The following is a 17387-nucleotide window of genomic DNA, read 5'->3' on the forward strand; positions in this document are numbered from 1 at the left end:
GAACTATAACAGAAGTCTACTGAATCAGTATCTTAATCTGTGCATGAGTCAGACTGTACAGTGATATTTTAAGAGACCCAGGCATATGATGTCTTTCTCCAATTGTTACAAATCATGAAAATTGGAATTATGAAGGATGGAAAGAACTATTGATCCCTAAATGCCTTTTGATCTATATCCATAATGACTGAAAACAGTCATCAAAATATCACTTTCTCGTAGACAAACTCTGCAGTGAGTAATTCATGCTTCTAAAGAGTTTCAGAAGAATACTTTGATGTACCTTTCCTCCTGCAAGGTCTGAGAAATGAAACCATATTGCTTCTTCAACTGCACCTTCAGTGCCTTGATGTCCTCCAAGGAGTAAGGGGTCCCCCTGGCATGCCCGATTTACCGCTCTCCATGCCGTGGAGGGCAGTTCGAGACTTCACGTGGGCATCCTTCAGAGAGTGCTGTAGTCCTTCAGGTTGTCTTTGGAAATGTCCTTGGAGCTTCTGGAGGCTCCATTCTGCTCCATCTCTCTGCGCTTTCTGTGATACTGCTCTAACTTCTTCTGCAGCTGCGCAATGGAGTGAGCCGCCTGCTAGTTCTTCTCAAGACATGTTTGATGCGCCCGGCCTGCTGCTTGTCGGCGCTGTTGTTTCAAATGTTCTTGCCACGTTTCCATCGCGGGATGCCTGCTCAATTTTTATCTGTTCTGTTACTTTTCAGAATTTTTTGTTTCAGGTTGTCTGCACCCAGTTTGACCTTGTGGAAGTCCAGGATGCCATCTGGGATATCAAAGTTGAGGTTGGTGTCCAACCCCCCATGGCGTATGTTCATTTGCAGGCTTAAGGTATTCATGTCATGACGTTCTACAGTTTCAGAGGTCTCAGTTCATCTTACACAGCTGGCTCCATTCCTCAGGGCTTGTGGTGAGGCTGAGTATCACGCTGGAAGAGTGTGGCAGAGGGAACCCGCTTACATTGTTATTGGGGGCGGGGGGGGGTTACTGCAGTTTTAAAGTATGCCTTTTTTGTGGGGGTATATTAGGGATTGAATTCAGGGGCACTTGACCACTGAGCCACATCCTATTTTGTGCTTTATTTAGGGAAAGGGTCTCACCGAATTGCTTAACGCCTTGCTTTTGCTGAGGCTACTTTTGAACTCCAGATCCTCCTGTCTCAGCCTCCAAAGCTGCTGGGATTACAGGAGGGTGCCAATGCACCTGGCTTAAAGGAAGTCTTAATATTTAAAGTGGAGTGGTTCAACTTTATTCTTCTTTTTAAAAAGAATTTTTGGCTATTATATTTAACTTACTGTAAAACTTTTAAAATCAGCATGTCTATCTATGAAACATCCTACTGGGATTTTGATGAAAGTGTATCCAACCTGTAGATCAATTAGGAGATCATTTTGAATATGTTGCATTTTCTAATATTTGAAAGTTTATCTCTTCACTTAATTTTAAAATTTTTTTCATAAATGTTCTGTAGTTTTCAATGTGCAAGTTTTTTAAATGTTTTGCTTCATTTTAATTTCACTTTTCATCTCTTAGGGCTATTTCAAATAATATTTAAAAAGGTTTTGGTTTCGATTTTCATTACTAGTATATAGAAATACAATCGATTTTTGTTTTTGTGTGCTGGTCTTATAGCCTAATACATTGTAAAATTCACCTAGTATTTTTAGAATTTTTTTTCTTTTACTTTAAAAAAAAGTAGATGATTTAAGAATTTTCTACTTAGACAAATTATGACATATTGTCTGCAAATAAGAATTATTTCCTTCCCCACAGGTTCCAATGTGTTTAACTTTAAAAAATTGCCTATTGCAGCATCTAGGACTTCCAATACAATGTTGAAAAACAAGGACAGATGTTATCCCATCTTGTTCAAGAACTGTGCATTCTTTGATGTAATCCATTCATTTTCTTCAACTTTCTAAAAATCATTAATAGATGTTTAATTTTGTCAAATGTATTTTCTGCATCAATAATATGATCAAGTGATTTTTCTTCTTTATACAGCTAATATGAAAGATTACAGACTGATATTCAAATATGAACCAGCCTTGCATCTCAAGGATAAAGCTCTTTTGCTTAGATAAATTATATATACTTTTAATATACTGCTAGATTTGATTTTCTAATGTTTCTTAGAGAATTTCTGCATCTATGTTCGTGATGGATTTTAATCTGTAATTTCATGTAATGCGCTTGGTCTGGTATTGACACTGGAGTAATGCTGGTCTTGGAACGTGAGTGGGTAAGCATTCTTTTTTTTTGTGAACAAGACTGTGTAGAATTGGTGTTAATTCTTCAAGTGTTTGGTAAACATTTGGTGAAACTTGTGAGTCAAATTTCTTTTGTGGAAATTTTTAATGAACTCAACTTACTAGTCAGAAGACTATGGAGGTTATTTATTTTATCTTTCCTGAGTTTTGGTAGTTTGTAGTTTTTGATGAATTGGTTCATTACATCTCAGTTACTAAACTAATGTGTGTTTTTTTTTTATCCTATAATCAGTGTGGGGCTTGTTCTTTCTTTTCTTGTCAGCCTTGCTAGACGTTTATGGATATTTCTGATCTTTTTGAAGAACCAGCTTTAAATTTCATTGATTTTCGTTGTTTCTGTTTTCAATTTCATTGTCTTCTGATCTTTATTGTATCTTTCCTTCTGCTTTGTGTTGCATTTATTCTTTTTCTAGTTTCTTGAGCTAGTATCTTAGATTATCAATTTGAGAACTTTTTGTTTTTGTTTCTAGTGTAATAGATTTTGTATTTAGTGTAATGGATTTCTGCTATAGTTAGGATCTTGAATGTCCTTCAAAGGCCCATATGTTAAAGTCTTCGTTACCAGTTTATGGCACTAATGGGAGATGGTAGAACCTTTAAGAAGTAAGGCCGAGTGGGAGGAAACTAGATCATGGGAGGTGGCCCTTGAAGGGGATGGGAAGACATGAAAGCCCACTCCCTTGCTTCTAGCCACCATGGGGTGAATGGGCCTCCTCTATCATACACTCTCACCATTATATGCTGTGCTGCCACAGGCCCAAAGCAAAAGGTCCAAGTGAACATGGATTAAGTGCTTTGAAATCTGTGAACCAAATAAACCTTTCCTTCTTTTGATTATCTCAGTTATTTTGTCACAGCAATGGAAAACTGACCAACACAATTTCCCTCTCAATACTGCTTTAGTTGTGCCTCACAAATTTTGATATATTGTGTTTTCACTTTGAAAATTCACTTCTGTGTTCCTTTTCATTTCCTTTGAGATGTCCTCTTTGTTCCATGGATCATTTAGAAGCATGTCATTCGGTTTCCACATGTTTAGAGTTTTGTTGTTGTTGCATTTCTGTTTTAATCCTATTATGGTTAGAGAGCATATTGTGTATAATTTGAATTATTTAAAATGTACTGAAGCTCGTCATATGACCCAGCATATTTGCGAATGCTCCATGTGCACTTGCTGTGGTACTGGATTTGCTTAGTATCATCAGAGAGACTACTAGATGCTTTCCGCTGCTAGGCTGGTGGTCTTCTCTTGGGGGAGCAGACATAAAATGCCTTGCTGCCACATTGCTCTCCAAGTTCTCAGGTCTCAAGTCATTGCTTTCCTACCATCTTTGGAGTTCTCCTTTGGTTACATTATTTCTTGCATTCTTTCCAGGGTTAATAGTTGTATTTAGCAGGGAGGAGCAGACAAAAACTAGTCTGTGCCATCTTGACCAGTGTCAATCACAATCCCCTCAAACACAATCCCAAATGCCATAATCCATCATGTTGAAATCCTGAAAGCCAAAAACCTGAAAACCACAACTCTCATGGGGTAGGAAAAAAAAAAAAAAGTGCATAAAAGAGGTTAAAAAGCTGCATTCTGAGGAGATGGGATTGGCCATACAATATAGCAATCACAATTTCAGTTTAAAAATGCATAATTTTTCTGCTTTGACCTTCTTTCCAGCTGATAAAATTACAGGAGTTTTAATGAATTGAAGTTGCATTTGCTTGAAGATGTCAACAAAGTTACTGACTGGTTTGAAAATGATTTTGTGCACCAGGGGATAAAAAGACACACAACAGTCTACTGTTCCCTTACCAAGTCTGTCATCTTATTTGAGTGCACAAGGACTTCTGTGTACCCACAACAGCCTAAAAACATGGCATAGGAGTTGGGAATTGAATGGGAAATGCCTGTGTAAGAGTAGGTCAAATTGTGGTAGAATTTCAAAAGGAGCAGTACTGTGTGGGAAATTAACATGAATGTATTCTTTAAGGTGTGCCATCCCCTAAAAGGGAAAAAACAAAAACAAAAACAAACAAACAAAAAAACCCCACACAGTTATTGATTGATATGCAAGACTTTAAAACATAACCAACCATACCAAGAGTCATCCAGTCTACTCTTATGGACTACCTCCACGCAGTTGCCCATAATCTATCCTTGTAATACACTTTCACTTTTCCATATATCATGTTTCCTTTTTAAATTTTACCTTAGTTCCTCCCCCCACCCACCATTTTATATTATTGGCATGCCTTTTTTTTTTTATTTTTTTTTTAACAATTTGCAGTGCTATGTATTTAGTTTTTGTGCCATTTCCAATAGTAGGGGTATGAATCGCATAGGCTGCTAGAAAGTTCTGGTTCGTTTTATGCATTTTCGTTTTTGCAAATTTGACTCCTTAAAAGTGCATTATCACAACATTGAATTTGTGTGTAAATGTTGTGTGCATATGTAAAAATGCTGAACTTCCTCAGTTAATAAAGAGATATCTTATTCTTACGTATGCACCTTGGAAGATCTTTTGAGATCTTGACTCTTTGGGTAACTCCATATGTGGTGGTAAATCACTGATATTTGATTGATCTGATCAAGATTTAGGCAGTCCATCCTGGGTTTTCAGAAGAAGGTAGTTATAAAACTGGGTGCACATAATTACCAACCACAGTGGTATGTTTATACATTCTGTTTTTTGGCCTATTTCTTTATGAATGTCATTTGCCTGCTCTTAAATGTCACACTTGTGCAACTGTCATTAGTATACCAGAGTGTTTCTGCTTGCAAAATATGGTATTATCGCCTGTTTTATTGGGTACTTGACCTATGAAGTGTTCTGTGTGTTTTTATAGGTTTCTTACGTAAATCCCCCTTTTTTAAAAATGCAAATAAATCTCTTTTAAAGAATGCTAAAATTATTTTTTCCAGAATTATATGCTTGTGATTTTGATCTTTCAGGATTTTAGACATTAAGGATTTTGATCTTTTCGGATTTCAACACTCAAGTTTGTAGCTCTAAGGATTATCTTTGGGAATCATGGCCAAACCCCATCTTGACCGGTAGAAATTCACTTGAGTGATTTTTGACAAAGATGCAAAGAAAATTCAAGGAAAAAAAGGGAAGGTAATTTTTCAGCAAATGTTACTAGAATAATTGGATTCTCAGTCTGAAGTATTTCCATATGTAAACTGAACTTCAACCTAAACCTCACATCCTCTGCAAAAATTAACTCAAAGTTGATGCTAGATCTAAATATAAAATCTAAAAACATCCAATTTTTAGAAGAAAACAAAGGATGACTCTTGACTTGGGAGTAAGTCAAGTTTTTAGACATGACACCTAAAACAAAATCCATAAGAAAAAAATTTGATAAATTGGATTTCATCAAAAGCGAAAACTTTTGCTCTAAGAAAGATACAGTTTAAAAAATGAAAAGACAAGGTACAAACTGGGAGAAAATATTTACAAACCGTGTGTTCAACAAAGGACTCACAACCAAAATATGTAGAGTTCTTAAAACTGAACAGTAAGGAAATGAACAGCCCAATATAAAAAGTGAGCAAAAGACTGGAACAGACACTTACTTGAACAGAGGATATTAGGTTGGTAAGTGTGGATATGAAAAAATGTTTGACATCATTAGCTTTTATGGAGATGCAAATTAAAACCATGAGGAGATATCAGTTTTGCATATTAAAATGACTACAAAACATACGACAATACCAAGTGTTAGCCAGGATATGGAGCACCTAGAACTCCTTGAAATGCTGAGAATGCAAAATGCTATCACTACCCTGGAAAATTCTGTCAGTGTCTAATATAGTTAGACATATATTTCTTACATAATTCATAAATCCTACACCCAGATATTTGTCCTGCAGAAATTAAAATTTACATTCCTAAAAACTATGTGTTTACAGCAGCTCTATTCATAATTATCAAAAGCTCTAAATAATTCACATGTCCTTGAATAATAGGTCAATGGATATACTATGGTACAGCCATACAATGAAATGTTCAGGAATAAAAAGGAATTCACTATTGAAAGCAGCTTGGAAGCAGAAAGCAGCTTGGAAGAATATCAAAAGTATTATTCTGGGTGAAGTTCCACTTGAGTCTTCCCATTCCAATGGCATTCCCAAAGAGACTGAACTATAGCATCACGCAACAGATCCGAGAATAGCAGAGATTAGGTTCTGGAGCAATGGAACTGTTTTGTATCCCGACTGAACTGATGGCTATATATATCTCCACTTCTTTTAAAACTCACAGAATTGTAAAGTTTGATATTTTGATATGTCCATTTAAAAAATAAAAATTTTGGAGTATTAATTTCACATTTGTACGGAAGTTATGATCTTGCTTTTACACAAATTATATTTTTAGAGAGATGGAAGAGCTCGCTCTTTCCTGTGGCTAACCCCAGGCACCTTGCCCATGTGATGTGATGTGATCAGTCCATTTCCTGCTCTGCACCCCTCCCCCCGCTGGCCTGCACATTTTCCAGGTGCCGCCATCATTTAGTTAAAACTCCTCTGGGCCAATGCATAATGTCTTATCTGTCACTTGTACCACTACAAGGTTCACCTTATCAGACTTTTCCTGAGGGATCCCCACTAGTTGAAAGCCCGCATCCAGAGAACAGATGACCCTCGGGGAGGAAGAAAGCAGGGAGGACTTCCCAGCCCTCTGCCAGAGCCACTTTGCAAGAATTTACAGGGAAGATACCAGTTAGGAGAGTCACAGACTTCTCACTTCCCGGGACTCAGACCGTCACTTTTCACATTTTTTTAGCTTAAGCTTCTCTCCCCGCCCCCTTTAATCATTACTGAGGTGCTAATGAGTGGTATGCTTAAAGACTTCACCGTTTTGACCCACAGTCACAAAGAAGGAGATCAAGAAGTAGTCTGCTATGGCCCCAAACAACCTTGGGGATTGGGTCTAAGAATGAGTGAAAGGAGACCAAGTTCCTAGGATTCTAGGCTGTTTTGGGTGGAGTGTGGGCTGAGAGAAGCCCTGTGTCCCTGGGCACAGCCACAGACCTGCTTCCCTGCCCCGGGGACTAGCTCCCCAGCTCTCCAGAATGGGGTGGTGTGGGACTTCGGGTGGAGCTTGGAGAGAGACAGTTCAGCTTCTAAATCCTGATTCACAGGCAATACTGCTCCTAGTTCGGCCAGCCTGTTCTCTAATTTTTTTCCAACAGAATTTTATCATTTAGTAAGTAGCAGTATATAAATAAACATTTCTGTTTATGATTAAAAGGAATTGTTGCTTTATCTAAATATTTTCTCTTCCTTACAAATGACGTTCTTTCCAAAATTTGTCTACTTTTTTTAAGGGCAAATCTTCTTAACACATATTGTTTATAATAATAGGGTCTGGTAATATTAAGATTACATGGTAGCTTTTCTGCAGCTTTTATTTTGTTGTGCTATTGAGAACAAAGAACTCAAATCTGTCCCAAGATCAAGAAGGCCAAGAATACAAAGCTCAACAGGGCAGACTGGATAAACACCTAAGATACACATACAAACTCACTTGTGTTTTCTGTTCTGCGAGTAGTAAATGGGGAGTGGAAATTATTTATCTTCAAATACTACTTAAAGCATAAGGTGGGAAGGAGGGATCAACTGAAGTCTATGTGAATATTCTTTTTAATTTATTTCAAGAAATATAGAAAGACAATCCTGTCAATTGCTATTTGAGAATTATAAAACTATTAATCACAAGTACCTAAAGGTTTCATATTTTCAAATTAAATACTATATTTGCTTAGCTGAGTAGAAAGTATAATCACATATCATTAAATGCATTCTTCGTATATTATGATAAAAACTCTAAGTAAAAGTTATTATTTCTCAGATATATTATCTTAACCCTTTTCCTTTTTTTTTGTAAAATAAATTAAAAATCTTCCCATAAGTAGTTAGGCTCTTAAGTTAATTTTAGAAACCATCATGAGGAAAGTCAGAATTGCAGAACACATAGTTTCACCTATATTCTGAAATTTCAAGGGAGTTTTTTCTTTATTTTATGACAATAATAATTAATACTAGTAGTAGTAGTACTGGGGATCTAACTCAGGGCCTTGTGCATACCATGCAAGTGCTATCCACACCTTTTTTCTTTATTTTTCCTTATTTTGAGACAGGGCCTCGTGAAGTTGCCCAGGCTGGCCTTGAACTTGTGATCCTCCTACCTCTGCCTCCCTAGTAGCTGGAGTACAGGTAGGCTACAACACAGTGGCTTGCAAGGGGCTTTCTAAGAGTGGATAGCTCAATTCCTGTGGTTACTCAGGGCCACCTATAAAGCAGAAGCATGAGTATTTCCTACTGAACGTGCTGCAGGAAGTAAGAAGCAAGAGCCATTTGGCTCGCAGGTGATAGCATCTGGTACACCTTCAGGGGAGGACCAAATTATTGAGTGATGTAAGAGATAATTTACTGGAACTCCAGAACTGTAGTTTCCTGCTATAAATAGAAGCACTTTCTTTTTGAAGGCACCAAATTGAATTAATAAGGGTTTTAATACTTAAATAAATATTACTTCTAAATGAATGTGGAAACCCTTGGAAATTGCAAAATTAGCTCTTCTACAAATTAATCTCTAGGAAGAACATTAGTTTGTGATAAAAGACAGCAGCATTTCTAACTTTCTTGCACAAGCTTTAGCAAAACTACCCCAGAAAATATGGATTTATTGTGAGATCAAAAACCGTAGGGATATTTCTTTCCTTCTTTTTTTTTTAAGGTTAAGATGAATATTTATTTACATGCAAAAGAGTGAGATTCCTGTATTTCTACAGTCACAGGTGGATGACTAGGAGGGCAGGCAAACAGAACAGTTGGCTGGTTCCAAACATGTGAGCAGCTGCTTCCAAGAAAGAACAATAAATAAATCCACACCAATCAGTGCAGGTTATAGATAAGAGAAATGATTCACAGAGGGGTTTCAGTTATGCAAGAGGAGTGTGTTTGGAGATGAAATAGATGGGATGGTGACATTGTGATAATACTGTACTGTAATTCTTGAAATTTTTTACAAAAGTAGGTCTTAAGGGTTCTCACCACACACACACACACACAAAAGGTCACCCTGTGGTGGTGGATATGTTAATTAGCTTAATAGTGGTGAACATTTCACAATGTATATTTGAACATCATGCTGTACACAGTAAATATGTATCGTTTTTATTTGTCAACAATACCTCAACTAAACTAGAAAAAAATACATTGACTAAAGATTTTAAAATCCCAGTTCACAAAGGCGTGGGCACAAAGTAAATGTTTAACCTGGGGTGGTCAAAGAAAGCTCCACAAACACAAAAATATAAAGAAAATAAAGAACAGGAATTTGCGAGCACTCAAGGCAGGGCTACCCCAGGGTATGCCACCCAGGAGGGCCTGGACTCCATCTGGGAGATGACAGGGGGTCATTGTTTCAGGCAGAAGCAGAGGAAAAAAACAGAATAATCCCCTCTAGACTTCATCAGTTTCACCTGCTCTTAGTTACTTGCTTTAAGTTGACCTTAAAAAACATCAACAACTTCAGCAATAACACCTCTGCCCTAAAGGGACGAAGTTTGATTGTGCCTGCGCAGACCACCAGTTATGGCCTAACCTCCACCCACCTTTCCCCAAGTCTCCACCCGTGAATACTCCCCAAGCTATCCTCCGAGAGGTGGATTGGAAATGAGGTTTGTTTTCTTACGTCCATGCTTGGTCACTTCATGGGAAAAAGAAAAAGAAAAAAACTGTTTTGAAGCCTTGTTTCAGTGATTGGCATACAGTGTGGCAAAAAGGCCCTTTTAAGTAACAATATGATCAAACTTTCAAAATAGTAACTCTTCGGGGCACAGGAAGGATAGGTTAATGCGGAGGCTGGCAAAAGGCAAGAGGGGCTGATCCTAAGGAAGTTGCAAACTTGAGATCCAATATCAAGGCCGGAACTGGGGAAGTAACGGAGGAAAGGAATCAATTTAAGGGACAATAATTAAGAATGGAATGGATGGGACAGAGAGATTGACTAGGTATCGGCCTGAAGGAAAACTGTAAGATGATGGTGGGGTTGGCAATCTGTGGGAGTTGGAGTAACATTAAACAGCAAAGAGAAGACAGGAGGAGGAGGAGGCTTGGGAGTGGGGGCAACAGTGAATTCAATTTGGGACATACTGGACTTGAGGTGCCAGCAGGGGCAGTGCAGAGAGCTCCAACAGGCCAGAGGAGGTACAGGTCGGGACTCAGGAGAGGACTCCTAGCTAGCATACAAATTTGAATGAGAACTAAAACTCTGGAGAGAAGAAGAGGAGATGAAGATGATGAAGGTGAGTATCAATATTGGAGGTGTCACAAAGAATGGGGAGATGGCAAGGAGCCAGTAAAATAAGGGATTTGCTAGTAGACCAAAGTGACACAGCAAATGAGATTAAGTTGTGAGTGCTTCAACATGTTACAGAAATGGCCCACGCCTGTAATCCCAGGGTCTCGGGGAGGCTGAGGCAGGAGGATGGAAAATTTGAGGTCAGCCTCAGCAATTTAGAGAGGCCCTAGCAACTTAGTGAGCCCCTGTCTCTAAATAAAAAAATAAAAAGGGCTGGGAATGTGGCTTAGTGGTTAAGGACCTCTGAGTTCAATCCCTAGTACAAAAAAAAAAAAGCCCCCAAAGCACAATATAATTATTCTAATCAAGTACGAACTTTGTCCTGTTTCCCTCTTCTGGATGCTTCTACCTTGAAGGATCATGGCTCTGTGAGCACAAGGGGAGTAAAAGGCAGGACCTGAGCAGGTGGCCCTGCAGCCAAAAGCAGGCTGGGTAGGAATGTGTGGGGCAGGGCTGGACTCATGGGGTGGCTAGAGCCTGCAGTTCCTGTTGTCATTTTGTACTTCAAGCCGTAGGATCTTACAATTCCTATCAGTGACCACAGTGACCCAAACTCTCAGAGTCAGAAGAAATTCTCTCTGGGTAAATTTTTTATTAGGGGCAAACTAAAGGTACTTTTTAATTACATCTCAGGAGTCTTGCCTCTTTCGACACACCATTTCAGACATAAATCTTCCTGTTTTGACTTTTTGTGGAATCCAGGGTCTCGGACTCACACGTGCTAGACAAGCACTCTACCACTGAGCACACCACCAGACCCCAAAACCTCCTATTAAAAGCCACCTCTGGGGCTGAGGGTGCAACTCAGTGTTCCAGCAGTTGTCTCGCATGCCCAAGGCCTTGGGCTTGATTCCCAGCACTGAGAAAAAAATAGAAGCCACCTCTCCCTGTCACCACTGGAATGTGGCGTGATTATCATGAGAAGAATACAATGACACATTCCTACCTGGGTCCTTTTTCCTTTGCAGCACTTTTGCTAGCAGCAGTGTTTCTTCCAGAAGCAGGCTCTGCTTTCTCTTCTGTGGGAGATCCAAATCCAGCACTAAAACGGAAGCTAAAAAAAAAAAATCTTTTTTTTTTTTTTGTCATTCAGAAAACACCACAACCAATTATAATCATTCAGAAAATAACAGTATGTTACATTTACGGGGCATTTCATAGTATATTAGGCCTTTCCCCTTTCATTCTGCTTTGATTCTTTTTGCCATTAGGAACCTGGGGCTAGACATCATTCCATCCAGAGCTAAGGAAACCAGGCCTGCTCACAGAACGGAGTCACGGTCATTCAACATACTGTAGGGGCAACAGCAGACAAAAGGGGAAGCCTGAATTTCCCAGCTCCTTTTACAGACATCGTTGCCACAGCAATTTAAAAAGCGATTATGCAATTATATTATGATAAGAAGAATAAGAATCACATTGCCACAATCTAAAAAAAAAAAAAAAAATCCTCCCCCTCCCCCAGATTCAGGGGAGAGTTACTCGCGTATGAATAAAACATCATTTTCTCACTTGGTCTTTTCTTTACTTGCTCTTCTTAAAGATGAAGAAGAAGAAATACTTCGTCCATAGCCCATTTCTGATGATTTATCATCCATAGATGGAGGTGGAGAACTAAGACTTCACACATTTGAGATTATTTATGAATTCAAGTAATTTATTTGTCAATATTTGGTTTTATCCTACAGAACAGATTTCTTTCTGAAAGCCATATTTGGAGCAGACTTTTAACAGGAACATACTATTTTAACAGCATAAAGGAGAGATTACAACACAAAGAATACCACAAAGCATTTATACACTAGAACAGGAAATATTTATGTGAAATTTATCACCTTAGTACTGTGTTAGCTATATAGATATACATGATCATTTTAAAGAGTGTTGAGTTTTGATTGTTTTAGTTCTACCATGTACTTCTTATTTTAAAGAAAAATGCTGGGTGGTTATGGTCTAGTACACAGTTCTAGAGACTTGTTAACAGAACTTATCTTGGTTGACTCCTATCTACACTTTCTGCAGTTATTCTCAGAGTGAGAACCCTGACTTCAGAAATCCCCTGGAAATTGATAGCATGTGTCAAAGGAAAAGAGCAGAGAGCAGGTTGCGTTGGTGGTGGTGGCTGTTTAGTCCATGAAAAAAAAAAAAAAAAAAAAGACACCATGCTAGGAATCTGTACCTTTTCACATACTGACAAACAAAAAACCAAAATATGTGCTTTTCCTGCATCCCCTGCCTCCGCCCACAGACTCACTTATCAGAAGCTTTACTGTTGATCAAGAGTACGGCTCGATGATCACTTGGTTCTTGAAAGCAGAGTTCCTTCAATGGCAAAAGTTTGGTGCCAGGATTTATCTGTAAGATAGTTTAAGAACTGAAAAGTATTCTCTGTATAAGTCATTTTTTTTAAGTAAATTTTGATGGAATATGTGCTTGACAGTTTTTTCAATTCATTCACATACATGTTATATGTGTGTGTGTGTGTGTGTGTGTGTGTGTGTGTACATATATTTAAAACTGGGAATCTGACGCTGTAGAGCATTCTTGCCTTTGGGTGGGATACATCCCTCCAGTTTCCCACGATTTTCACTGCCTTACATTCAGCTGTTTCTTAGCTCCTGAAAGTATCCAAGTTCAGCAATCCATCTAGATGCCTCAGAGAGAATTTACTTTCTGTAAAAGTAACTAAGTGCTAAAACTGACTATTCAAGTGTCATGAGGACATCTGAAAAACAGGTTAGACAAAGCCCTATGCAGGCAATTTTATCAGTCAGGTAGGAGAGGATGGTCTAGGATCAACCTCTGAGATCTCTTTCCAATCAACTGATGGTTAGGTTCCGTTCTCATCCAAGATACTTTTCGTGATCCTTTTAGAATAAGGCAAAGTGATCTTTTAAAAAATAAGGCAGATCTCACCCTCCTGCCCCGGACCCTGCCCAGTTTCCCACTTTATTCAGATTAAAGCCCAAGTCCTTCTGATGGTCTTTGGCATCCCTTTACCTCTCTGATTTAGTTGCTACTGTTCTCTCACCAGGTACCTTCAGAGATATTTACCCCTTGTGGCTTTGCAGTGGTTATGTGTATCACACACAGGGTGTCAGAGTATAGTGGCGGTGCTGGAGGAGGAGCCAGGGTAAAGTTTTAGACTAGTTGTTGTCATCATTCAAATTTTCTCACATTCTCTGCTGCTGTGATCGAGAGATCCCTCCCCAATACAGCTCAGCTATCTTAATTTTTTATGGCCTCGTCTCTTCTGCTTCTGGTCCAAGAGGGCTTCTTCTCCAGCCTTGCTCAGTCTGGTCCTGAGTTCCTGCACCTGCCCAGCCAAGTACTCGGCTTGTGCTCCTGGGTTCTCCTGCGGTCCAGGAAGCGTACATTTGATGTCACTCTCTGAGAGCTGCCACCACTAGCTCTTGATTCTCTCTGTGGCCAACTTTGTCATTTTTTTCTCTTGCATAGGTTCTACCTGACCTCAGGAACTTTGAGTAACACTTATATTTTTTTTTGAAGTCTGCAAATCATATTGGTTTCTCAGCTCTGCAGAATTCTAAAGTTTTGTCTATGCCTCTATGCCCCTTATTGCCTTTGGTTTTTAAAATAAGTGTAAAAAAAAGAAAAAAGAAAAAAAGAAAGGAACGAAGTAAGGAAGGAAAGAAAAAAATTCTAACTTAAGAAGCCACATCAAAAAGTCCTCAAGATATTAATTTTTCTTTATATTTTTCTCAATATTAATGCTGAATTATACCATATGTTCTTTTAAAATTGCATCAAAATATAATTAAGTAAAATAATATTCTTCTACATTTTAAAGTCCAGTACTAGAATATGGTTAGTTCCAAAGTCTAATTAATGAAATTTAAAAAAAATCCTATTTTCCACTAAGCACAAGAAGTAATAGAGCCTCAAATTTAAAATGCCCCTTTTATGCCTTATTTGACACTTGAGACTGGCATTAGAAAGATGATTAAACTACAAATAAATAGATTCTGGTTAAAACTATTAGAATGTGAAATCTTATAACCAAAGTTAAAGATAATGTGCTAATTTTCAAATTTCTGTCTGTAAAAATACAAATCATGTTTGGTGCTTGTAAAATGGCCATGTAATGGCATCATGATTAAAAGAAAAATTATTATCATATACACTAAAACACAAATAATGCTGTCACTTACCCGACCATAATCATAGAATCCATCACTAATTATGTTACTTGACGACAAATAGCCAATCTGGCTGTATTTCAGAGAGAGATTATTGTTGAGCAATTTGTTATAAGCTGCCTCACTGAATTTATTTTTTCGTCTCACTGATAGATTAATTTCTTCAAGGATATCTAAAGCCCTGTCAATAAAAGCAAAAGACATTATTTGCTTTCTATGAGCAACCCAACGGTGAGCTTCCACTTACATGCTTAAGATCCCGAAGGAATTGAGATGCAAGCTGAACATCTCCCCCACCCTCTTAGATAAAGTAATACTGACAAAATTATGAAGACAAATCAGCCTTTTTGGAGAACACATATGCCAGGTAGTGACTCATATTCAAACAGTTGTGAAAGAAACTACCATGATTTGGATAAGTGTCTGCCAGAGGCTCATGTGTGAAGGTTTGGTTTCCAAACTTTGGTGCTCTTGGAAGGTGGTAGAACCTTTCAGAGTGGGTCTTATTGGAGGAAGTTAGATCATGGGGGGCATGCCTTTGCAGGGGATATTGGAACCCTAGTCCTTTCCTCTTTCTTTTTGCTTCCTGGGTGCTACGAGGTGAGCAGCATCCTCTGCCACTTACTTCCTGCCAAGATGCCACAGGCCCAAAAGCAACAAGGCCAGCTGATCATTGACCGAAACCTTCAACACTGTGAGTCCAAACAAACCTTCCCTTTTTGTAAGTTGATTTAGCTCAGGTGTTCGTTACAGTAATGGAAAGCTAGCTAACACAGACACTTCCAGGGGAAAAAAAGAAACATTATCCATTTAAAACAAAACTAGTATTGGGCCCCAATTTTTCAGCTAACCAGGCAATATACACAAAGAATAAAAATTGTTAGGAATTAGTTGAGTAAATTTTTAAACCCTATTTGCTGCTATGCTAAGGACAACTAAATGCATCGGCTGTTTATAAGGAGAACATATAAGGTGAGGGAGGTTAAATAGAGAATTCTGGTAAGAAAAAAAGTTTGGTTGGGTGAGGGAGAAAAACAGTTGATATCATGGCTTGTGGATTTTATTTTAGTCTTAAAGAGAGAAATAGGATAGTGTTTGGTAAGAGCAGAGAAAAATGAAAGAGAAGCATGTCTCAAGATAAAGACATGGGAAAGGAGGTAATGAAAATGGCTGGGTAAAGGGCAGTGGGCAACCTCAGTTGGGGAGGGATGGGGAAAGACACCCGCCTCTAGGCAGTCCCTTCGGGGCTCAGGCCCTCACTGTGGCCACACAGGTCTCCTGAGCGCTCTGCTGGCTGGGAGTGGCAGCGTAGAGTCTGCTGGGCCTTCCTTGGGCCTGGAGAGCATACTTCTCCACCTTCAGCTCCTCATCTGAGCCAGAGACAAGATGGCGTCCACTCACCCCAGCCTGCATAACTCGACAGCCATCAGCTCGTCGCTGGCACAGACCATCACAGCCCAGCTGGCGTGCCGTCTCACTTCGTCATTCTTGGAGTACAGGAGCTCGACCAGGGGTTCCAGTCCACCACAATTTTTTAACTAAAAGCAGAAACCAAATTTTTACACATTAAGAACATAAACAGTTTTTTTATCCATTCATCGGTTGAAGGGCATCTCAGCTGGTTCCATAATCTAGCTATGGTGAACTGAGCTGCTGTAAACATTGATGTGGCTGCATTACTGTAGTAAGCAGATTTTAAGTCCTTTGGGTATAAACCAAGGAGTGGGATAACTGGGTCAAATGGTGGGTCCATTCCAAGTTTTCTGAGGAATCTCCATACTGCTTTCCAGAGTGGCTGCACCAATTTGCAACCCCACCAGCAATGTAAATGTGTGCCTTTTTCCCCACATCCATGCCACCATTTATTATTCTTTGTGTTCTTGATAATAGCCATTCTAAATGGAGTAAGGTGAAATCTCAGAGTTGTTTTAATTTGCATTTCTCTAATACTAGAGATGTTAAACAGATGAATGGATAAAGAAACTGTGGTATATATACACAATGGAATATTATTCAGTCATAAAAAATAATAATATTATGGCATTTGCTGATAAATGGATGGAATTAGAGAATATCATGCTAAGTGAAATAAGCCAGTCCCAAAAAAACCAAAGGCCAATGTTTTCCCTGATAAGTGGATGATGATATATAATGGGGGTGGGAGTACGGGGGGTGAGAGAAGAATGGAGGAAATGAGGGGGGGTATGAAAAATGGTGGAATGAGACAGACATCATTACTTACATGTATGATTACACGAATGGTATGAATCTACATTGTACACAACCATAGAAATGAAAAGATGTACTCCATTTGTGTACAATGAATCAAAATGCAGTCTGTAATTTTTTTTTTTAATTAAAAATAAAGAAAAAAAGAACATAAACATTTAGGCTTTAAAAAAACCTCATGGCTTGATGGTTAAATGTTTTTATTATCTAAAAATGTTTTAGAATGTGTCTATATTTAGATTTATTAAATCTAGGGGGAAATCTATTATAAACCTTTACAGACAGGAACCTGGCTTTCCATAAGAAGAGACCCCCCCCGTATAGAGGGAAGTCAGCATGAGAGCACATGGTAGGAGAG

At 38.6% G+C, this 17387-nt stretch overlaps 1 protein-coding gene across 4 annotated transcripts in view; it reads right to left on the minus strand.

Moving 5' to 3' along the window:
* Window positions 1–17387, minus strand: part of ARMC3 (armadillo repeat containing 3) — a 118520-nt gene that overhangs the window by 10988 nt on the left and 90145 nt on the right. For 3 of the 4 annotated variants that reach the window (XM_079106328.1, XM_079106327.1, XM_079106330.1), the window contains 5 exons: window positions 16202–16338; window positions 14813–14981; window positions 12895–12995; window positions 12153–12260; window positions 11587–11694 (listed from right to left, as the gene is read on the minus strand). In XM_079106328.1, coding sequence (XP_078962454.1) covers window positions 11587–11694; window positions 12153–12260; window positions 12895–12995; window positions 14813–14981; window positions 16202–16338 — 623 coding nt within the window. The remainder of the gene's footprint in view (window positions 1–11586; window positions 11695–12152; window positions 12261–12894; window positions 12996–14812; window positions 14982–16201; window positions 16339–17387) is intronic. The other variant, XM_079106329.1, reaches the window with a different exon arrangement.

The sequence above is a fragment of the Sciurus vulgaris genome (genome assembly GCF_902686455.1).
Source record: "Sciurus vulgaris genome assembly, chromosome: 12".
NCBI classification, from domain to species: Eukaryota; Metazoa; Chordata; class Mammalia; order Rodentia; family Sciuridae; genus Sciurus; species Sciurus vulgaris.